Raw genomic sequence first — 25,036 nt, 5'->3', positions numbered from 1 at the left:
CTGAAAATACAATAGTGGGACGTATTTTTACTACATGTGACAGCTAGCTGCAGTCTCCCATGCTATATACAGCCATGGAAAAAGTTAAGAGACCACTCCAAAATTATTTTTAGAAATATTTATAGCTTCTGTCCTTACTTAAGTTAAATTTTTAAGTTATTTTTGTGTCATTACATGAACTAATGGCAACATTTATGCTGAATTTCAAATAAAAATGTTTTTTATTTGCATTTATTTGCAGAAAACTGAAATGGGACAAACATTTCAATATAATTAAAAAGATGCAAAAAAGTTAATATTCATGTTTAAAACAATCAATTGAAATGCTTACATGTATTTTAGGATCAATTCAAAAATATATATATAATAAATGATTAAATAAGCCTGTTTTTTTCACATCTTTCATGCATTTTTGCATTCTCTTAGTCTTTTACATAACTGTTGGATGACTATGTCACTCCTGAGGTTTGACTTTGATGAAATTCACTGGACTGGAATAGCCACAATACATGCAGAAATGCTGATTAAAGGCAAAACTGGAGTGGTCTCTTAATTTTGTCCGCAGCTAATACTGTAAAAAGGAAGAAACTGAGTTACTTAATATTTTACAACATAATCTGCAATACGAAGAGTACAGTATCACACTTTACACATTATATCACGAATAGTGAAAACTGCGCAACTATTGAATAGTAGACAAGACTGAAAAGTTCTATTGATCACTTTTAAGAGATGCAAACTAAACGGTATATGAAAATAGATGTTCAAGCGTGGACACAGCCCATCTTAGAAGTGGAGACGGCACAACATGAGGATATTGCTTATGGACAAACAGAGCACTATTGTTGCACAATACTAGATCAGTATTAACAGTATTAATAGTTAAGACTTCAGTTCAAAAAGTTCAACAATGAAAGGATAACTAATCAGTATTTTAAAGTATTTTACCCTTCCGATATTGTATTGACATTCTCATGCCTGTCTGAAGGAGGAATGTACTGCAATGGGTCAATGCCTACACTAATATTTCTAACTGACTTCACAATTTAGATATGAATATAATTGTGCACTGAATCTCAAAGTAGTGCGTAACAGATCACAGTTTTTATCATCTATACTGTCACATCATGACCCAGGTTTTAATATATTTTCTTGCCAGTTCCAGACTGATTTCCATCCCTACGGAAGAAAATAAATGATTTATCCAGATGAGAAACCCTATTGCCTATGTATGAACCACCTTCTGAATGTGAGAGCTGTGCAGCATCCTATTTCTCTACATTCTGTTTTTTAAAGTATGCTTTTTATCATGCCATCTCATTATATAATCTGTCCTTCTTTCCTTATGCATTTCACTTAAAGACCAATCTATGTGCAGTGCCTGTACAAGCAAACCCTTACTCTCTTTTTATTGGCTGTCTGTTGCCATGGGAACCCACAAGTAGCAAATCAAAGGGTCACTTTGCAATCCCTCTTACTCTCACAGAGCTATTCTGTGCGGAGAACAACTGCTCAATCAGATCAGCTTTTTTATAGCCACCCAGCAGTGGATGAAATCTCATCTTCTGTCCTCCTATCTTTACTCGATGGTTTTGCTTTGCATGTTTTTTGGATGACAGTGACTCTTCAGATATCCATTTGCACTTAAAGATGAATGGCTGTACAGGTGGGATAGCCCTTACATGGAAAAGACATGTGCATATTATGCTAATTTCAGCATTCTCCATCATTCAGAACAGTACATCAGCATTAATAGACAAAACGATAAAGAATATTGTGACATTTGGGACCCTGTCTGTCAAAACCAGGCTTAAGTTGAATAAATGTCATTTTGAGATATTAAGCAACACATTTTGAATCCCACCATTTATTTCACTATGATTTCAATCTTTGACATGGCTTTACTTAGTCAATATTAAAGAAACAAAGGTATTTAAGATATTACATTTGCTCGGAATGTTCCTTATATAATGATGTTATTTAAGAGTAAATCACCCAAAAAATACTTTAACTGGGTTTTCAAAGGCAGGATCACATTTTGTGGGAGAATATTGCTAAGAACTTTTTATTAGTGAATAAGACCCAACGTTTTTATACTTCCCTGTAGACTTCCCAAAGACTTAAATGATTTAAAAACAAATACAATAATGCACTAAAGTACAAATTAAGGCAAACCTATTAAAGAAGTATTTACCATTTCAGAGTGATGCATGTATGTTGCTAACATCCACAAATAAGCATTATGTTCAACACACGACACAAACATCAATAATATTACTGTTCTCTACTCTCTCTGTCACTTTAAAAACTTGTTCACTTTTAAAGATAAAGGTGCTAAAAAATGTTCTTTGCAGAGATACCATAGAGGAACCTCTATTGGTTCAGCAGAAGAACCACTCAGTTAAAGAAGCTATATGGAAATTTAAGTGGCATCTAGTGGTTAGGTTGTGAATTGCAGCCAACGGCTCACTCCACAGCTCCCCCCTCCCTTTCAAAGCACTATGGTGGCTGACACAAGACTACGATGGTGTCGTTTTCGTTTCTTTGCCAAAAGAGATAATGTATTTATGAAACGCGCTCTGTAGAGCAGTTTGCCCGTTTAGGGCGCTGTAGAAACAACATGGCCAATTCCATGCAAGGGGACCCATGGTGTATGTAGATAGAAATAGCTCAATCTAAGGTAATAAAAACACAACGCTTCATTATGTAAGGTCTTTATACACCTCTGAACACATGTATATTATATTGCATTTCTGTCCAAATATACCTCTAAATATCACACATACCACCTTTAAAAGACTAACCATTTTTATAGTCTAAAGAATCCACTACATGTACAGGTATACTACAAAGATGTTTGTGAAACAGAAAAGTTCGGTGGATGTTAAAGGTTTCGTATGGAACCTGCAGCCAAAAATGGTTCTACTATGGCATCATTTAGCACATTTATTTCGAAGAGTGTAACTTTAATGCTGTCACTTGATTGTCTATCTATTATTACTTTTTTGTATTTTTTTCTAATGTTTATTCTGTGTAACCAAAAGTGTTGTTTATGTCCTGTCTATAATCTGGAGAAGCATTCAAGAAAGTATTTGTACACAAAACTTGTACACATGACAATAAATGATTTTGAAAGCGTCAATAAAATGTTTGTCTTTGTTCGTCCACTTCACAATCACTCTACGTCCATAAAATACTGTCCTATCACCTTATTGCGCATTCTGAAAAAAGGTCTGTCAGATGCCTTCATTTATGTAGCAGGGCTGCTCGATTATGACAAAAATGATAACCACGATTATTTTGCCCAATGTTGAGATCACCACGATTACTCATTGACTGATTGGAAACCAAGTCAGATAAATTAATAAATAATTGTCAATTTAACACTGGATTCAACTTAATAACAATCCTTGCAATATGAAAAGTGTCACAATAATTGTTTTACCTTGATTATTATTTTTTTTTATAATTGTTGGAAGCCAAAATAGAAACTGAAAATCGATTACAAATATCTGCACAGCCCTACTAAATGAACTGAGGAGAAAGAGATTTACTTACGGAGTCTCCACGCTTTTTCTACAATGTGTTATAGACAGAGGGGGATCTGTCAAAAAATAAAAACACAAAGAAAGAATAAAAGTGATTACAGGAAATGCAGCAAATGCATAAAATTCTCATTTCATACTCAATGACTAATATCATTCAAACAAACCCAGTTCTTGATTGCTATAAAAAGAAAGTGTATTGAGATTGAGATTCACACTTTATTTTAAGGTCCAGTTCTCGGTTTTAGTAAACTATTAACTACAACTTTTGCTTAGTTAACTCTTAATTTGTTGCTTATTAATAGTTAGTAAGGTAGTTGTTAGGTTTAGGTATTGGGTAGGATTAGGGATGTAGAATATGGTCGTGCAGAATATGTGCTTTATAGGTGCTTATAAACAGCCAATATGCTAATAATAGGCATGTTAATAAGCAACTAGTTAATAGTGAGAATTGGTCCTTATACTAAAGTGTTACCAGATTGAGATACTGGAGGATAGTGTGGTCTATGCTGACCTCGTCTCCTCTTCAGTTTGCGTCGTCTCTGTTTGTTGACGAAGCAGACCGCTAGTGTGCTAAAGAGGATTGCTGCTGCCAGGAAACAGATGGTGGCTACAATGCCTGCCACCACTGGCCGCGCCAGCCCCTCTTCTGGCACCTCAGGAGGGGGAAAATAGTCTGAAAAACACAACCAGGCATTCCATCAGCATGCATGCACACAAAAGCTCTTGTGCGGGCTAAACACTGAACTACACGGCTGATTCTGAATGACTCATTTGCAAAAAAGCCAATCTTGGTTCACAAAGATATTCAAAAATGGAGATTCCAAGTAACAGTGCTTTGAGAAATGAAAAGGAAGCGTTAAATAACAGCATCATGTTTATTTTGACTGAATGTTGACTGCAGACTATAAACTATTTATTTGGTGGATTAGCAAATCGTAGGGCTGTTTGTCAGTCAATAGAGAGTGGTAAGAGAACAGTGAAATTTCTCAACACGCATGTCATTTCAACCCTATGATTCTCTTTCGACTTCCAATGTATGGACACAAACCCACTGAGACATTTCTCAAATATCTTATTTTGTGTTCCATAGATGAAAGAGTCACATACAAGCTAAATGACATGAGGGTGAATAAATTATGACAGATTTTAACTGTGTTTACCTGATCAACAGGAACAGTGTTGAGGAAACCTTTTGAAAACAGCCAATCTTTGCAATTACATATAGTGCTACTGTTGGTACACATGTTGCACACAGCTCATGGCCTTTTGTTAGTATTCATTCTTGAATCTGTAATGTTATCTAACAGTGAATGACTTCCTTTACAATAAAAAACATTTGATGAAACAAAATAAAGAGATAACGGTATTGTACAGTGCAGTGGCTGTATTCAGACTTAACATAAGACAGAACAGAACACAATCTATCCTGGACAATTCATCTTTTTATTTCCCAAACAATGTATGTTTTCCCAAACAAACAATGTTCATTCCTTTAGTAAAAAACAGGTGATGTTCACAATAAAGTGATAGTTTACCCCAAAATGAAAATTCTGTCAATTTTGTTAAAGTTGGTATTCGAACAGCAGTGGCGCCCATTCACTTCGATTGTATGGACACAAAACCAATGCAAGTGAATGGGTGCCGGTTAACAACCTTCTTCAAAATATAGTTTCTGTGTTCTGCATAATAAAGGAAATCATACAGGTTTGAAATGACAAGAGTGCCAGTAAATGAAGACAGATTTTCATTTCTGGGTGAACTATCACTTTAACATCAGCAGATGGCAGCAGAGTCCTTTCAAACTATCACTAATCCAGAGTCAACCTATTTCACCTACACATTGAAGAGAACATGTGATAGTACTGTATATTATATTACGTGCAATATATTTCACAGTAGAGCAACAAATTCAGTGTGACCACAGACCTGTGCTGGAGACTCCAACTACATTACTGGCCTCGCTGATGAGGTCTTCCATAACTGCCATGACTCTGAACTCATACCAGGCCTCCTGTAAAATAATGCAATATAAATGTAAAGCACATTTCCTTTATGTGCTTAAATGACCTGGAGTCAATAGAAAATCAATAATAAAACAAGTTAAATTTGTATTCCTGAGAAAACAGATGTATTATGGGGCCTCCCTTAAGGAGTAACAAATCAACGGATTGTATTAGCAAACAAGATCCAAACATCCAAAAAATAAGCTTTTTGTAAAAATGTATCCTCCAGCTTAGTCACACATGTCGTAACGAAACAAATCTGCATAACCTATCATTGCTCAAGAAAACCTTGAGGGAAATTTTCCACTTTTGCCATTTTCCATGAAATTTACACTTCGGCAAATTCAATGAAAATATAATTGACAAATAATTGCCACAATTTATCCAAGCTGTAAATGCTACATACACAGCAAAATACATTTTTGTCTTGTTTACCAGGTAACCTTCCTAAACAAAATGAATTTACTTAAACTAAACAAATCTACAAAACCTTAATTTCATTAGAATTATGCTTAAAGGTTCAATGTTTAAAATTTAGCGGCAGCTAGTGGTGAGGTTTTGAAATGCAACAGGACAAAGATGTCGTCACGTTTTCGTGTCTTTGCCGAAGGAGATAACATATTTATGAATAATACTTTTATTACATATTAAAACAATATAAACAACTGACTGCACTGTTTTCCTCTGCATGAACTCTACACTTTCAAATAATCTGTCCGCCTCTTTTTAGCCACAGGCTTACCTGAACCAGGTCCCTAGCCAAAAGCTCTGTCTCTCCAGCAGGGATTGCATCATCAAGAACATCCCACCTCTCCCCGAGGCGGAACTCCATGATGTAATGATCAATTGGTGACGTGTGATTGGCTGGAGGGATCCATGTGAGTAGGACTCCCTGCTGTGTCCGGTTGGCTGTGAGGCACCGTGGTGGGGTAAGCAGCACCGGTGGTTCTGGAGTACTTATAGGAAATACTGCAGGAAATAAAACAGAGCACCATAATAAAAGTCATCCAGTCTTTCAGAGGCACTTGCATCAGTGCTGAGGTCATGTTCACACATAGATGATATCACTGAAGGACACTCTACTGTTGAACGAATTGTATAATGGATGTGATTGGTTGCCAACCTAGTGTGTTCACAGTGACGACCTCGCTGAAGGGTCCCGTCCCCAGCTTGTTCTGGGCCAGGACGCTGAATTGGTAGGCCGTCTCGGGCTCCAGGCCTTGCACCGCAAGCCAGTGCTGTCCGCTGGGCACAGTCGTGGACAGCCAATCATGCGGTCCTAACTGTTCCCTCTTCACCCTGCGGGAGGAGTCACATGCACAGACGGAAAGAGCTCAGCATCGCGCACACGCGATATAATGATTACGGTGTCGCTCACGATGCTGATGCGAGCGCTACCTGCAGCTAGCTGAAGAAAGAAAGCTTGTTTGCTCAGAGTGAGCGCTTGGTGATATCCAATAATATAGAACTGTTGTGAAGAATGCACAAAAACTGTGTTTTTGACTGCCAATCCCTACCAAAATATCTTATCAGATACGGTGTGCCTCATACGCCATCTGAAACTTTTATCTAGTTATTTCTTAAAGGGACAGTTCACCCAAAAATGAAAATTTGCTCATCATTTACTCAAACTTGTATCACTTTCTTTCTTCTGCAGAACACAGAAGATATTTTGAAGAATGATGGTAACCGAACAACGGCAGTATCCAATCACTTCAATCGTATAGACACAAAACCAATGCAAGTCAATGGGTACCACTGGGGTTCAGTTACCAACATTCTTCAAAATATCTTCTTTTGTGTTCTGCAGAAAAAAAGCCATACAGGTTTGAAATGACAAGAGGTTGAGTAAATGACTTTAATGTAACTATCGTCCGGAACCTTTAGAGCTCAAACCCTCTGTTATAGACTATGAGCCAATTCACTAAACATCCACTTCAATGTGTGAGTCATACTATTCCGTTATAAATATAATTGATCACTTCCTTCCTGTCCATACAGGATGAGAGTTCACAGGCTATGGAGATATGTGTTATTAACAGAAACTCAGCAGTCGTCCAGCACCTCTCCTACAATGCACAGGAAGTAGCAGGAACACGGCACGTACTGTATCTACGTCAATGGTGCTGACGAGAGCTGTTGTTTAATCTCACATGGGTCACCTTTAAAGGCCATTCATACGCAACCTTTAAGGCATGAGTCACACTGCCCGACGCTTTAAATGACAGCTCTTTAGTCAGCTCTTGGAAAAGGCTTTTGGACATTCGGCCACCTGTGGTGGACACATCAGGCCGGGTGAGAAGTTAGAGCTGAACGCTGAAGAAGTTGTAGCCTTAAGGTGAGAGGATTAACTTTTTTTATCCTCCCGGGGGCATCTGGCCTTATTTAGAACCATGATGTTCAGAAGTGATACTCATGTGTGTGTTTGGTGTGGGTTGCAGCATTAGTTAAGGACTCGGATTAGGGCTCAATATAGGCTGTGATGGAATGCAGCCTGGACGCACCACCTACTGTGTTGATGCTCTCACGGAGTCTGTGGAAAATGAGAATTTTTGTGTCAATGCAATATGATATTAGGCATACTTACATGCTTGAATTTATTGACATTAAGAAGGCGGATAAGAGTGAAAAGAAATAACTTAAAGCATTGACTGACCCAATTAAAGGGATAGTTCACCCAAAAATAAAGATTCTGTCATCATTTATTCACCCTCGTGTCATTCAAAACCTGCGTGTGTCTCTTTCTACTGTGGAACAAAAAAGAAGATATTTTGAGAAATGTACATGTAGTGGTTTTGTGTCCATACAATGGAAGTCAATGGGGCCCCACTGTTGTTTGATTACCAATGTTCTTCAAAATATCTTCGTTTTGTGTTCTGCATTTTACACAAAAGAAGATGTAATTTTAACTGTGTGGAAGACAAAACTTGAATGTTTTTAGGAAAAAAATCTAATTGGGCACTTTAGTTTGTGGAGTGAAAATAGCCTCAAAGCAATGTACAGATAAAACCTTCTAACCTTTGCTTCTCCCTCCCATCCTGTATCATCTCTACACAATCCTCCTCTTTTTTCTCCATATCACAGCCATGTGTCTCTCAACTCTCAAACTACATTTCACGGCTATGTATAGATCGAAAATGCCTCAAATGTGTCTCCCGGGAGTCCTAAACCTATTCACGCTACATCTGCTACTATCTGTTACCTGGTGTGACGTTGCAGAAAAAAGCTTTAAAACTAACTTCTAAACTCAAATCATTTTCATGGTTCAAAATCATGGTTTTGCTAGCAATGAGCTTCTCATCCAATTCAAATGAGCTTTGAAGAAAACAGTTGAGATATTCTTACTAAAACTCACTGAAACAAACATCAAACAAAGATTACTACACAGCATGTGTCATTCTATAGAAGCAGGAGCACAGAGAGCTATAGAATGTTGATATTCCGGGTGAATATCGCACAAAACAGCGCTGGAAAGGCAGCGGGGTCACAGATATGCAGAAGCGCCGGCATGGGATGAGAGAGAGGCAGAGGAGATACAGTAAGCCACTCGATGTGCTGCTAATTTAGACAGAAGCAACATTTCGCTGTTATGGATCAAGTCATTCACAAACCACCTCTGGAGCGCCCTTTGACCTTTTAAACTGTGGCTGTTGTCCTCCCAAAAGTTTAATGCAAACTTATTAATGCAGTGAATACTTACTTGAAATTGCGATCGCTGTGTACGGTTTGAATACCAAATACTGTTTATCACTGAGGGAGGCACAAGACAAAGTCTTTACATTAATAACAGTTTTCATATGTCTATAGTGACACGTGTATTAGTATGTGGACAGAAGAAGGCCCTGCTTTACTGATTGGATGGAGTATCTTATGGATGGAGTATTCCTACATTACTTTTGAATCTCTTTTTTTTGTTTTCCCTGGTTTTCTAGGTTTTAATTCTCAGAGCTGCAAAATCTGCAAAAACAACTGAACGATTCAACACATGCCAAACATTTTCACTGGATTTCGATAAACTAGGCCAGAAAAAATCCTGCGGTTCTTCATAAAACTTTGAACAGCATTTTGCAAATTGCTTTTATAATGGTTATCCATGCAGCTTTTTGACATAATATTTGAGAGACTATATGTAATTTTTGTACTTTTAAAAAGTAGTGTCTCACCGGAGGGACATTTAAAATGAACTCGAGAAAGCCAAAAAGAATTGATGACCAATTACAGGATGTAAGATACAAGATACACACATTCACTGTAAAAGAAAAAAATCACTAAATTTGATTGGTAACATCTAAATGTTACAATTGGCTCATCAGAGGTTTCAAATATGTATCACTCTTTTATAACTTTTTTAAGCAACTAAAAACATTTGATGCAATAAGTCAATAGAAAACTTTGAGTTGGAGATGACTGAATTTTTTTACAGTGTTCACTTTTACTGTAAAGTTAACATTAAAATGTTGGGGGCGGTTTCCTGGACAGGGCTTAAAACTAGTCCCAGATTAACTTGATCGACAACAATTTACACTGACATATCTTAAAAAAGATCATTGCCATTGTTTTGTCTCAAGATGCACACCAGTAATGTTTTTTGTAAGGTATGTTTTTAAAACAACTTAAATATCCCAATTTAACTAAGGCCTGGTCCTGGCTTAAACTAATCCCTGTCCAGGAAACCGCCCCAAATTGATCTTATAATAAAATCCATAAAGTCATAAACATCCTTGTGTAGAAACGTGTTATGATTTTATTCTCAGTAACACATCTTCTGCCATTAATTTAAATATACATGTGTTAGGATATAATTTACCAACTCTAAAGAATCTATAAGGATGGCACACAAGGCTCAAGCACACAGTGTTCCTTCTAAATCACATTATGTTATTGTTTTCTTGTGTGCTGTGTTTAAAAAGCAGTCCAATTATGACCGACACCAAAATTGTCTTCTCATCTTAATGAGGTACTTTATATGCAGCACGCTTCATAATGACTCCACAGAGGGATTTAACCACCTGATCATTCCATTTCAATTTTATTGTTATGAGCAAACTTAACGTAACATGGCCAGCTTGCAAGCTCACTGCTTAGAGAAGAACTTGATCCGAAAACCTTGAATTTAGACTAGTTACGGAATAATCACCTTTATTCATAACATCCCTGCAGGATAAAGTCATTCAAAAGATATATCCAGTAAACAGATTCAGCTGAAAACTATTATTTGTATTATACGAATCCAGACAATGATATTCCATCCACAACTATCCGTTTAAAGTTTTATTTGCCCTACTATTGAAAAAGTGTCTGACTCAGGTCACAGATTGGCTGGGCCTTGCAGATCATCTCATCGCTAGGGGGGATGTTTTTGCACCGACCAGACCCACCCCTGACCCCAGATGTAGCAGCCCTACAGCAGCAGCAGAGCTCAGGTCGAGAACAGGAATAGAAGCAGAAGCAAAGCATGCTGGGATGACTCACACATGGCCGTACCAGACTGAGAATGTCTGCTCAAAGCCGCCGTCGTAACCGGGAACCCACGAGACGTTGGCCGAGGTCGCCGAGGCCGAAACACGGACATTGGTGGGGGCGTGTGGGCTTGTGCCTGTAGGGGGAAGGCAGTTTGTATCAGAATGCAAACACATCCACAAAATCTACAATGGGCTGTCTGCAATATTTTACGTCAGGCCTAAAGCGTTGCGAACAGAACATTCAGAGATTAATTTGTTTTTATAAACACATTCACAAACAAAGATGGAATAAGAAAATTGTGTTTTTGCAAGATGCTGCATCTATGCTGACAGATGAAGTTCAAGACCACTGAGATCCAGCAAAAAAAAAAAAAAACATCAACCCCTCGTACCGATTACTAGGAGGTGCGTGCTGGCAGTGATGCTCGTGGCGACGTTGGAGGCGACACACTCCCACTCCCCATGGTCCTCCTTGCTGAGGGATTTGAACTGTAAGCTGCCTCTCGATAGGACGTTGTGCTTGCTTCTGCTGGGCTTCCCTACCTTCACCAATAAAATAACACAGCTCTAACTAGTGCAGGGTTGAGTTGACAATGACATCAAACTCATAGTTCATCCAATTTCAGCCTTAACTCACGCTCATAGATATCCACTTCAAATTCAGCCTGTTACTTAAACTATTTTGAGATGGTTTTAGAAAACTATATAGCGTGTCTCACCTTTCTCCATGTAATGTTGGGAAATGGGTCTCCTTCTGCCTCACAGGGGATGACCAGCTCTCGTCCAGCCTCCTGCCTGTACTCCCCTCCAGGAACCACCATAAATTTAGGTGGGTCCTATCCAATGTTATGCATACATACAATGTGTGTATTGAAGAGCTGCCATTGTGTTTTAGTAGTTCTTTCATGTGTAAAATTGTAAAGCTCATTGTCAGATAATACTGTATATGTAATATATACAACTTGTGTGAGGCATGAACTTTCAAGCTTGTTGTTTGATTTAGACTGTTTCAGCGGCAACAACATAAACAAACGCTATGTGGCCCAAACTTAATTTCCGGTAGACCTCCACAAACAATCAATAACTGTTGAGTAGTTTTCATTTAATTTAATACAATTAATATACTAATAAAATATTAGTAAATATTAGGGTTGTCGCGATAAACCGATGATAAATATCACGTGATTTATGCACAGCTTTTGAGTGAAGAAATGCTGCTGCATCCGAAAGCCAGAGGGCGCTCTCGTGCGGAAACTCCAAATACGCACTGCAGAAGAAGACCATGACACCTTCTAGAATCTAGGAAATCTTTTTATCACTGTTACTCAAGCCTCATCAGGTATTTTTATGATAATAAAGTATATTTATAATGATCATGTTTGACGGGTGTTGCTTTTTCAAATGCACATTATAAGCGACTCAAACTCGCACTGCTTTTAGATCGAGCAGCATTTCCTACTGATCCCAGAGATGTGCTTCACGGACAAGCTACGCATTAAAAAAATATCGACACATTGCATATCGCAGCCAGCTTGATTACAATAGGATTTGGTGGTATCGCGATAAATTATCGTGCAGCCCTAGAAATTGTATATAAAATAATGTTTTATTATAACCAAACACAAACTTTTAACACAGAGTTTAACTTCGGGCCAGGCGTGTGTGTCCGATGAAACCGTCTATACACACAAATGGAAGCAAGTAATTCATGCATAATTGTAATTTTGCATATAAACAAATTTTATAACATTCTACTTGTACTTGTGGAGCACTTTATTACTTTTATAAGGTCACTAAAATCCATAGAAAATGCATTCATCCAAAAATAAAAATTAAGTCATCATTTATAGTCACCTTCATGTCATTCAAAATTTGTATATGGCTCTTTCTTCACAAAAGAAGATATTGAGAAATGTCTTGTGTCCATACAATGGAAGTCAATGGGGTCCAATGTTGTTTGGCTACCACTGTACTAATAAAAATATCTTCTTTTGTGTTCTGCAGATAAAAGTAAGTCATACAGGTTTGGAATGACATGGGGGCCTTTTTTTTTTAGCAAACTGTAAACATCTATAATGCAGTGACAAACCAAATAGTTTGTATTGAACTTTCTTGAATGTAAAGTTCTGTTTACCTTTAGCACCAGAGGGGCGGGAGGGGACTGTCCCATGGTACCGAGGCTATTGTAAGGCACACAGGTGTAGGTGCCGAGAGAGTCCTCTGTCACCTCTGACACTCGAATGCTCCCATCTTCCATTTGGCTCCAACCAGGGTACTGCAACACAAATACTTCAATTACATTTCAACCAGGCCATACTCCGGTGTTCCTGTAGTTCAGTTGGTAGAGAATTGCATTAGTAATGAAAAGGTCATGTCCTCCATCCCTAGGGAACACACATATTGATAAAACAATAGTCTAAATGCACTGGAAATAGCTTTGGATGTCTGCCAAATGCATAAAGGTAAATGTACATTTCTGTAAAAAAATGAAATCACACCCGGTATAGTCTCTGAAGTCCAATGATCACACTAAAGAAAATCACTTTGATATTGTGTAATGTTATGGTCATTCAGTAAAATGAGTTCATTGAAGACGCTACAAGCAGAACAGAGTGAATGGAGTGAATTTACTCTCCCACCACTTGGGATGTAACATAAGAAACCTAATTTTTTCTGGTCACTATGCTTGAAAGCCTATTAAACTGAGCAGGGTTTGAGAATGAATGTGATATCCTATTTCTTGGTTAAGTAACCCCAAGATCTCAATGTATAGAATGGGATTTCTACCAAACAAAAATATACACAGAAGAATTTAATTGACTTTGAAATATTTAATTTTCTTACTTGCAAAATTAGATTGAAGAAAAACAGGTCATTACAACACAGAAAGCAATCAGCCTACCAACTAGACAAACAAAATACAATCCAGTGGCCATTATACAAACAAACCTGACCATTTAATGTCACAACTGACCAATCACAACTGACAAGTATTTCAGAGAGACCTGTAATAAAGTTAGTCCTCATTTGGCTTTGGTTCAAGATGAGCCAGTGATCTCTTTATCTGTCTGTGTGACAGCACAAAGATCAATGCAAATATGGTAAACCAACCGCACACAGCTGGGAACGATCTTTGAAAGCCGTTTGTATATTTCTGAGGACGGTCTTACAGTAGACACCTGTAAAGACATACAGTAAGTCCCACCGAGATCACGGTTCAACGGGACTCACCTTCTCTATCCGCAGAGGCAGGCCGTCTTTTTTCCACTTCACTGAAGTGACAGGCGGGTTGGCATCCACCGGGCAGCGGATGTACCCCGGCAGTCCGATGGCCACGTAGATAACGGGCGGCATGTTTACCACGCGGGCAGGGTCTACGGGACACAACCAGAACATAAACACAAAAAACTAGATGCTACAGTAGGCATAATGAGCTTTGTTTTATAGCGTATATCCCAGACAGACAGATAAATTAACCAAACGAATGACCTCCAAAAACTTTGCTCTATTTTTTCCTCTGCCTATTATATAAACCACATCCAAACTGAAATAACAAGTATCAATAATTCTGTAAAAGAGATACAGTTGCTTGTGACTCATAAATCACTGTCTTTCATTACAGAAGACACCAGTCAAGCGTAGCCGGGCAAGGAAGCAGTTAGTGAAGGGGAAAGCGCCGCTCCGTAACGAACACTATGAAGAAATCCACAGCCCCATCTTAACGCTCAGCAAAGTGCCGGCATCTATTTTTAGCTGAAGTGGAGCCGATGCAGGAGATGATGACAGAGGGGGAGCAGCGGAGAAGTGTGTAGCTGTGATATATAGAATAAAGAAAATAGAAACGACAAAGAACGTGGAGTCGTGGGATGTGACTGGCCAGCTAAAAAACAAGACAAAAGCAGATACATAGAAATGGAGGGGGAAGATGAGAAAATAAGGACACAGGGTGAGGAGCAGACCTGCAGTACCGTGAGGTGTCTAAAGGGGGCGCCGGTGCCCACGCAAACGAGCTGTGAAAACGTCTGTAGGTGACGTCACTGCAGAGAAGAGGGTTTCCACACAGGATGATGTCATCTCTTTACATCGCCCCTCCTTTTTTCCTCGCTTACTGTCAAATACACTTTCTCTGCGTCTCCGCTCGCTGCCCATTAGTTGGCCAGACGAAGTGCTGCTCGTGTGTTCGAAAGAACAGCAGGTGGGGAGGTGTAAAATCCTGCAGTTTCTCCCGTCTAGAAATTTAGCTATGATGTAATTCATATCCGCCGCTTCTCCCGTGCAGTCAGACAACACGGGCTGATCTCCTATCTCCCAGCGAGGGAATTTAAAATGTCTGTTGCCTAGGATACCAAAGCCTCAGTGGCGCTCATTTCCCAAACACTAAATACAACACGTCTGAATATAGTTATGGATTTTTTAGCAATGTTTTAGAAGGTCTTGAACAGCCATTTCACGCATCTTCGCGTGAGTCTACCGGCGTGATGGACGTGAGCCGTGACTGAGTGATCTTCTAGCTTACTGACTCAAGGTCACTGTTTCAATTCTACACCAGACTCCAGGGATAGAAGGCCATTCCAATTGTCCGACTGCAAATTGAAAGTTCCAGTCTGCCCAAAAGCTGCTGTTGTAGCTAATATGACCATGTCCATGTGTAGACAATTCGCCGGGAGACTGATGTCAACCGCTCATCTATTACAAAAGATCGCCTTGCAAAAAAATCTGTTACACGTGTATTTAATTCAGAATAGGTGCTCCCTAACTGCAGCGAAACTGCGGATGGTTTTAAAAATAGAATCTGAAGAATAGAGTCTGAATCAGGAATGAAAAGGCTTGGTTGGTGAAGGTTAAGATACTTATATCAAGATTCAGTTCAGATTGCAGAGCTCGTCCACATTACGTCATGGATTACTTTACAAAACAGAACATGCATGTTAAAAAAACTGCTGGGAAAACATGAATCATTGGGTGTATCCGAAGAGTCCATGCCAGCATTATTGCATGATGTCCTTAAAGAAAAAGTGTGACATACCGAATACTAATAAATTCTCAAATTTATGTTACTGTGTTGATTCAAATTTAAATAAAATAATTTTGTTAATTTTAAATGTGAAATCTAATAAAATGCAATAAAACGCATGAACAATCATTGTTAAAAACTGTCTGCTTACCTTACTTTATGTCGATTTATAATTTGAGGTGTCAGGTCAGATTTTGTGGGAAATGTCAGCTGTTTTTCAACAAATGTTAAGATCATGTAAAGTAACCTGCAATTGTATGTTTCAAACAGAGATGGCGATAGAGAGGCAATTGCAGCTTTAAAGCGGAGGTAACATGCTATTTCATGCATTCTGACTTCTTCACACTGTCCCCCCCTGCACGCCTCCAGGAGCTCGTCTTTTTCCAGAATAAATCGTACAGCTGTATATGTCTTTTATAAATTTGATCAAACTAAATACTCTTCGAAGATACAAAGTATGCAATACAACTGTAGAGGTACTCAAGATTAATATGAGATTGGCAGAAACTGCGCGTCACCTCATCTTTAAAATATGTACTGAAAACTTGAAATAAATTTGAGGGATGCAAAATAGAACCATAGTGGTGTTAGATCTTGCATCCCCACTGTGTCATCGGCAGTATCTCGCAGATGAAAAGACAATTTGAGTTTCTTGCCTACACATTGCAGTTTATTTTAGCATGTGCGCAGGTACAGTGCAGACAAATTCTGATTTTTGGGGGCAGCATATATTTAGGATAATTCAGATGAAAGGAATAGAGGAGGGTGATCTGGTGTTGTAGCAGCAGATTTCTCAGTGGTCTGACTCACAATGCACTGTCAGGTATGCTGATGCAGAGGGTGGGCGGCCGAGACTGTTACTGGGGCTGCAGGTGTATCTCCCAGCATCCTCAGGCTTCACCTGGGAGATGATGAGCGAACCATCGATTAGAATACTCACTCTGCGCTTCAGGTCACTGGATAGAGAAAAACAAAGATTGACAGAAGAGAGAAAAAGAGAGACTGTGTTGAAATGACATCATTAAGGGTGATCTACTCTAGTTTTAGATAGGTTAAAGCATTAGTTTCACAGGACACAATAAACTTTCCAACTTTCTAAATCTTTAAAGTCACACGACAGCTTTGTGTGATGAACAGAGCAAACTTCCCACTGAAAATAACAGGATGGGTCGAATAATGACTTAAAGCTTGATCTGCATGTAAAATAGCCTCTGGACAAGTTTTGTTGTGTTTTTGGTCTAGTGGTCCAACGTCTGGAATCATTATGAATTCTCGTAGCTGTATTTGTGTTCTGCAGAAAAACAGCATGGGTCTGAAATAATAAAGGAAATTTCATTTTCGGGTCAAGCATGTCTCTTATCATCTATGCATACACACTGAATAAGTCTTTCTTTTCTGGCTTTAAATAAAAAGTGAATTACTGTTCTGTTTCAACAAGAACAGATGGAGTGTCCAGAGATCAGAAGGAAAAAGATGCTCCAGACTAAATGCCTACGTGGCCTGTATTCCTGCCGGTTTCTCCTCCTGTCCTGCTGCACAGAGCCTCCATTAGAAAGAAAAAAACATAATATCCTTTTTCTGCACTATGCAGGCCACGCATGAGGGAGTCTTGGATGGCTTACGGCACTGCTACTTATAATCAGTGCTAGCCGAGCATATGATGACACAAGCGGCATGCCACTAGATATTCTCATCATGGGGAGAGGAGATAAAGAGGAGTCCATGAGAACCTGAGAGGGACAATAGTAAGCTTGAGAGGTCAGAGCAGCCCCTATGTATCAAAGTGCGGTGAGAAATTAAGAAACATTTTATTGTTTATGATGGTGAGAATTCATTTTCTATCCTTTGCTATTCAAACTACAGGTGTGTTTTTGTGTGCTTATTATTACAGATTTTAGCAAAGATTGATGCTTTAAACTAGTGCTGTCAAATCGATTAATCGCAATTAATGTGTTTATACTGTTTATATTTAAATATATTTTACATTATGTAAAACTTAAAATACATATTGCTCATATTTTATTAAAGTATTTTTGTGTATTTAGATACAGCCATTATTATGTAACACAGAATTTATTGCAACACCCCTGTTTTATATTTCATATACTGTAAGTGTGAATAGAAAAGAGCAACTGATATACATATATATTATTTGATTATTTGAAACAAACAAGTTCTGAGTTGTGTGTGTAACAGATGTTATGACACATGCGCACAATGCAAACTCTCCCAATAAATCTACATGGCAAAAAATTCCTTTGAAATGTTCAATTTCACAAAATCTAATTGTATCTTTCATGCAATACATTTCAACCCGCAACACTGAAACTCTACAATGGCAAAGGCTGAATGCATAAAAAAACATAAAAGCAAATGTTCATTGACAGGTTGCCCTTTGAAGTGCAGGATTTACAACATTTCTGACCAATTCCAAACATTATCACAATCCCGATGGCAAACTCACTGATGCCAAAATGGTGATGAAGAAATTACATGGACTGTGATAAACTCCACAAGGACACAGGACTCAGACAGTGGGCGTACAGTATGGTACAGTAATGAACCCCATCATAACTTTACTTCTTGAAGAAGACGTTATCTTCCTCCCAGAACCAGGTGTACGTTAGGTTGCCAGGATACGCCTCAGCCTGACAGGTGAAGAATGCATCCTGGGAAATGTTTACGGTTATGTTCTCTGGAGGTGAGACAATAAATGGGGGTCCTGAAATAGAAAAGAGACACCATATAAATCAGCGTTACATATCAGGATGTGTCACAATCTGTTGGTGTGTATAGTGCTGTTGGCCCCCTTCAAGGTTAAAAAAAACGACAAGGCTGGACTGGAGAAGTATTTAATATGGGATATAATTGCTCACAATAACAAGCATTTTTATTCTAATGCTACTAATAAAAATGTATATTTTGTCATTTGTTCCTTTGATATCAACTGCTGTTAGGCACGAGAATAAATTGTGTCAAGGTACAATTCAAGTGACAATATGTAGGCCTATCCGGTCAATACCTCATTTACTCTGGTGTACAAACTGGTGTACAAGAATAAAACTACTTAACAAATGTGAATATTGTAGGAATTAAACTCAAAGAAGACCCATGACATCAGAGACTTGAGGCCAGGCTCACTTAAAGTTTAGATGAACGTGAATGACACAAAAGTATGAAAGGTTTCTGAATAAAATTACCTTTATCTGGTCATTTTTATTGTGCGACACCTCTATTTGTATGAAAAGTTAGAGAGGACCAGCAAGAATACATCTGTATCTACACCAATTTAAATGTGTTAAAGTGTCAGTTTACCCAAAAATGAAAGTTCTGTCATTTTCATCTTGAACCTGTATGACTTTCTTCCGCAGAACATAAAAGAAGATATTTTGAAGAATGTTGTTAACCGAAAACAGCGCCGGCACCCATTCACTTTTATTGTGCAGTATAAACACAAAACCACTGCAAGTGAATGGGGGGGCCAGTTAACAACATTCTTCAAAATATCTTCTTTTGTGTTTTGTGGAAGAAATGAAGTCATACTGGTTTGAAATGACATTAGGGTGAATAAATGATGACACTTAACTACCACTTAATATAGCTGCCACCAGGGAAGTAACTTTATGTTAATGTTCATGTTTGAAACAGACATCTCTTGTGAAAAACATTCGCTAATATAATACAAAGGTAAAATTCACATATTTTGTTATATTGTTCTACCCATTTTATTATATTAATATTTAGTAGAACTACAAAAATTATTATCTAAACAGATTTAAAAAAAAAACATTAATCTAAATGTATACAGTATATCATGCAAAATATTATTAGGCTAATAAAGAAGGAATGCTCTCTGCTCTCACTCTGAGGTTTCACACCAAGACTTGAGAGCTTCCTCTGAATCTTGTCGTGATTCTGCTTCATCTTGTCATGTCTTTCTTGATCTTGTGGCAGAATCACGGCAGGATCCCATGTTATATGTGGAGAGAAGCAGTTTTGGCTTTCCATATACTCCTTCTCTCCGGTGTCTCGTCATTGGCCCCGCCCCTCTCGTTTCCTGTATTGCTTCCCTGCCGTGTCTAATGTTCCCCACCTGCCCTCGTCTATAATCCTTTGTTTGTCTTTCCTATATAATGCCCTCATGTTTCATTGTCCTGTGTCGGTCACTGTACCCTGTACCTTGTGCGTTGTTCTTGTGCTGTGAGCATGCTGCTTGCATGTCCTCGTCGTGATTCCTGTGTTTCTCGTGTCTACCTTGTTCCTGTTGGTCGAAGCTCCTGTCAAGTCTTAGTAAGTGTTTAAGTTTAGTTTATGTCAAGTGTTGTTTAGTTCAGTTTAGTGTCAGTTAGTCTCATCCTGGTTATTATCCTGTATGTGCAGTTATACCCCATCGTGGGTCTTTGTTTTGTGTTTCTTGTATTTAAATAAACCCTTTTCGTTAACCCCTTAATCCCCGCTGCCTGCAATTGGGTTCCACCTGTTACATGACAGAATGACCGACCCCAACCGAACCCAGCAGGCAGCAAACATGGACAATGCAGCGTCGTCCCTACGTCTCGCCAAGCCCACTTGCTGCTTGGGTTCCGTCAGGGGAGTTACGGGAACCGGGAGTTCGCCAGAGCATTCTCGGCGGTGGCGGAGGAGTTTAGGAGAAACCGAGTTTAGTGAGGCAGAGTTAAAAGTGATTTTTGTTTAGTGAGGCAGAGTTAAAAGTGATTTTTAACTGCTTCCTCACTCGGCACCTCACGCCGTCAGAGAAGAGGCTGCTGGGTTTCCTAGGGTTTGCGGATATGGTCAGGTACGTGGTCAACCGGGATGCTCCCGGGGGTGAGGTCCCAGTTGGAACTTCCGCCCCGTGGTTGAGTGTACCGGAAGACCTCGTCCTGGCTGCCGTTACCCGGGGGGACTCTGTACCCTCTGGCTCGAGCCCCACAGCTCCCGGTCCTCCTGGCGGCGCCCGTGGCAAGTGGGGGAGGAGAGATTCGGGGACGACGTCTGCTGTCTCCTCCAACGCAGAACTCCCTCTGGTCCCCACGGTTCCGCCAAAGTTGGCAACCCGGTGGTGCGAAGAAGGAGGGAGAGGAGTCATGGAGGAGCATCCAAGCCGGTGCAACCGGCATCCAGTCCGGTGCAACCGGCGTCCAGTCCGGTGCAGCCGGCATCCAGTCCGATGCAGCCGGCGTCCAGTCCGATGCAGCCGGCGTCCAGTCCGGTGCAGCTGGCGTCCAGTCCGGTGCAGCCGGCATCCCAGCCGGTGATCCAGCCAGAGGCCCAGCCGGTGATCCAGCTGGCGTCCAGTCCAGTGTCCAGTATCGTGCCCAGCCCGGTGCAGCCGGCGTCCAGTCCGGTGCAGCCGGCGCCCAGTCCTGCGTTCCAGCCGGTGCAGCAGCCGGCATTCCAGCCCTGTCCAGCCGGCCTTCCAGCCGGCACCCATCCTTGTCCCAATCAATCAATCAGGGACTAAGACTGTTCCTCCCATGAACCCTTGTCTGTCCCCACCCCCCCTCCCATGTTTATTATTTTTGATGTCCCACCCTAGTCCTGTTGTTGTTCTGTCATGTTTGCCCTTGATTTTGTTTTCGTTATATTGCCTTGTTTTGTCTGTCACCCAGTAGGTCTTGTCTCATTAGTCTGCCCCTTGGTGAGCACCTGGAGGTGCTCATTAAAGGGGGGGCTTCTGTCACGACTCTGCTTTATCTTGTCATGGAGTCGTGGCAAAGCCTTATGTTTAGTGTGAGAAGCCATGGGGTGTTTACCTTTTTGACATTCCATGTGCTTTCTCGTGTCTTGTCATTGGCCCCGCCCCTCTCGTTTCATGTATTGCTTCCCTGCCGTGTCTAATGTTTCACACCTGCCCTCATTGATTACCCTTCGTTTGTCTTCCCTTTAAAATGCCCTCATGTTTCATTGTCTTGTTGCTCGGTCATTGTATATGGTGTCGTTGGTCGCGTTCCATGTCTTGATGTATCCTGTGCTTTCCTGGTTCTCCCATGCTCGTTATTATCCTTGTTCCTGTTTTTACCCCATTGTGGGTCTTTGTTTTGTGTTTATTGTTTAAATAAAGTCTTTTTTTAACCCCTTAATCCCCGCTGCCTGCAATTGGGTTCTCCTCACATTTCATGACAAATCTAGGCTAAAACATGTCTAGACGGCTCCTGTGTTACATAAAGACAATGAATGAAACTGTTCTTTCAGACACTGTCTCATTTCATCATCCCCTCCGGTTGTGAAGCTCCTTTGCAGGCAAATTAGATGCCCTTTTTCCAGACATATGCCATCTGAGTCCCCTTACTGATCATTTCTGATCATCTTCATTTAATTAACTTCCTCAAACAAAACTCAGAATACATTTCAATGATTCATTGCAACCAGCATAACAAACTTCTGTAGCACTCTGGGAACTTGCCAATATCTTTATTCTTTATATTTGTATTATATTTATTCTCTATGGCACAAAGAATATCTTGTGTGTATGTATTCTCTATGCGAGCCGGAAAGGTAAATGCTCTATTACAGAGGGTTAGAGTAAAGGCAGCAGTTGCTGTAGACCTCCAGCAGACACAGTTTATGTACTACTGTAGGAATAGAGCCATAAACAGTCAGCAATGCTGATAAGCCACTTTATTCACAATAAGAAAAGCAACACACCTATTCATCAAGGGAAAAGAGATTTATATGTTTCGCTGCAAGTGTCAACAACAGGAATGAACGCAAAAGGGACAGTTCACCCAAAAATACAAAATTCTGTCATATATAAAAAAGTAATCGCTGAGTGCATATCACAATTGAAATAGTAGGTATAATTTTAGTTACTATGGTTAAAAGCCATGCCAACAGCAGGAGACAGAGGACAGATTGGTGATCTCGACAGTAAAAAGCCTCTCTGGCAGCACTACAGTGAGAAGTCTCTCTTACAGTCAGCCCATTACTGCTTTATACTGTACCAGACAGCCAACATATGGAGTCTAATTATCTCTGCAGCTCTGCAGCATGGGTGCCATGCAACATGCGGTTCTGTGAGCATGATTATACACACACACTATGCAAACACACACGGCACAGCTCTGACACGCAGAGAGATATAGGCTACCAATACCATGAGATTGGACGGCAAACTTGGACGTTACCTTGGACGAGTAAGCGTGTGGTATGGACGGCCTCTCCCTGCTCGCTGTAGGCTCGGCATGTGTAGGCTCCCCTGTCTTCACGGTTGATAGAAAAGAGTGTCAGGCTGCCATCGCTCACCTGAGGAGAGAGGTCACACCGTCAGCTACGGAGGCACGCATTGACAGTTGCATTAATGTGAAGAAAGTGACAGCTTGTTTAGACTTGTGTTTTACCTCTGTTACAGTTGAACTCTTTTTCTTTTTTTTTCTTTATCACGGAAACACACACAAATGCAGATTTATATGCTGGAGAACATCAAAGTCAAAACCTGCTTTATTGTCAATTCTGCCACATGTACAGTATACATATAGAGGATTGAAATTGCGTTACTCTCAGACCCATGGTGCATACAAATAACACTAACACAGAATAAAAAAATATAAAAAATAAATACAGATTATTATATATATGTAAAATACAACTTTGCATGAAGTCCAAGGAGACATGCATGTTCTGGAGCACCCACAGCATCTTTACACACATGTACCTTAAGATGGGTCACCTTTACAATCTCGTAACTCATAAAGAATAAAAAACAAAAACAAACTGTCTCCATCAAAGAACAAACAGAAAGAGCACTGAAAGCGTTGTGAACTGGAGACACTGAGTCAACGACTGCGTAGGAGAGATCAAACAAACCAGGTTGCTCCAACAGAGACTTATAGATCAGTGTGGATCTCTCTCTCTCTCTGTATCTCTCTCTCTACACCCACACAAGCATTATTTCCATTTTACCAATGGCAAAGTAGTTATGTTTAATATGTTCTGGATTTATCTTATATTGGATGGAATAGGCTGTGCACAGATTCTGTAACATTTCAGGTATTATGATAGTTGAACTACATCTATTACAGATATTTTCTTCCATGCAAGATGTATTAATTGTTTTTGACTATTATGTGCATCCATGCATATGTTTGAAGGGGGTAGAATCCTGGCAGGTGGACTAAACAGATCCTGCTCCAATATTACCCCCCCTGAAATATGATCCTGTTATGTGTAACATGTGGTGTGTGTGGCCCTAAAACATAATAAATAAGGAAACCATTGCCATGGCAGTACTACACGTGTGTTGTGTTGACACGCCAGACGGAAGGGGGGTGGGGTGCGCAGTAACTCATTATCAGTTAAAGAGACATGCACCAAAACGGGTTGCTGTGAGCATAGCTGTTTTTGACGAGGCAAAAAGGGTTTTGTTTACACAGCCATTGAGTGTTTTTAAGCAAAATATGTTCCAGCCATTTCATGAAGACCCTAATAAATCATACCAACTTGTTGAAAGTGCTCATTTTATGAGTCCTTTAAAACACAAAAAATGCAGTCATTATAAAATCAACTTGTACTTTATGAAACAAATTAAACTTCTATTTTAATGAATTATATTATGCAGTAATAAACAATATGTAAATACGGCAAAATGTTTTGTGGCAAACTCAACTGACAGGCAGTAATTGCGCAAAATATATGCTTTGTTTTCTTAACAGGCACAGCTTTTAGTAAAGAGTTGTGGCTCTTTTCGCTATATGCTTTTGCATAGTGCTCGACTGCTCGTGTTAGCAGATGTGGCGATTATATCACAATGTCAATCCTTCTTCCTCCACTAACTGAACCCTCATAGCCATCAGAGAAACAGTTAAAACTACATAAACACATCATGTTTTATGCTTACATTGCACATAAGTAAGAGACAGATGATCAGTTTTGAAGAGTTTTTCCTGTGAATGTATTTAAAATAACTTGCAATTGCTATACTGTACTTGTGGTACAGTCAGCTCAGCTGCTGATCAGCTGCACGCTGCACGCTCCAAAAGTGCTGCTGGCAGCACGAACCACTGCAGTGCA

The 25,036-nt window shown here is 39.7% G+C and overlaps 1 protein-coding gene across 9 annotated transcripts in view; it reads right to left on the bottom strand.

Moving 5' to 3' along the window:
* igsf9bb (immunoglobulin superfamily, member 9Bb) overlaps positions 1–25,036 on the bottom strand; it is a 120,629-nt gene that overhangs the window by 17,569 nt on the left and 78,024 nt on the right. For 7 of the 9 annotated variants that reach the window (XR_008964931.1, XR_008964932.1, XM_057360399.1 and 4 more), the window contains exons 5-17: positions 23,155–23,272; positions 18,608–18,749; positions 16,838–16,983; positions 14,245–14,387; positions 13,148–13,288; positions 11,733–11,849; positions 11,406–11,556; positions 11,024–11,147; positions 6,675–6,850; positions 6,294–6,520; positions 5,475–5,559; positions 4,060–4,221; positions 3,559–3,604 (exon numbers count right to left, since the gene is read on the bottom strand). Coding sequence is in view for 7 of the 9 variants with exons in the window: in XM_057360399.1 (XP_057216382.1) it covers positions 3,559–3,604; positions 4,060–4,221; positions 5,475–5,559; positions 6,294–6,520; positions 6,675–6,850; positions 11,024–11,147; positions 11,406–11,556; positions 11,733–11,849; positions 13,148–13,288; positions 14,245–14,387; positions 16,838–16,983; positions 18,608–18,749; positions 23,155–23,272 (1,778 nt within the window). In the remaining 2 variants the exon portion in view is untranslated. The remainder of the gene's footprint in view (positions 1–3,558; positions 3,605–4,059; positions 4,222–5,474; positions 5,560–6,293; positions 6,521–6,674; positions 6,851–11,023; positions 11,148–11,405; positions 11,557–11,732; positions 11,850–13,147; positions 13,289–14,244; positions 14,388–16,837; positions 16,984–18,607; positions 18,750–23,154; positions 23,273–25,036) is intronic. The other 2 variants (XM_057360395.1, XM_057360397.1) reach the window with 1 other exon arrangement.

The sequence above is a fragment of the Triplophysa rosa genome, linkage group LG19 (genome assembly GCF_024868665.1).
Source record: "Triplophysa rosa linkage group LG19, Trosa_1v2, whole genome shotgun sequence".
NCBI lineage: Eukaryota > Metazoa > Chordata > Actinopteri > Cypriniformes > Nemacheilidae > Triplophysa > Triplophysa rosa.
This window is presented reverse-complemented; position numbering and strand designations above follow the sequence as displayed.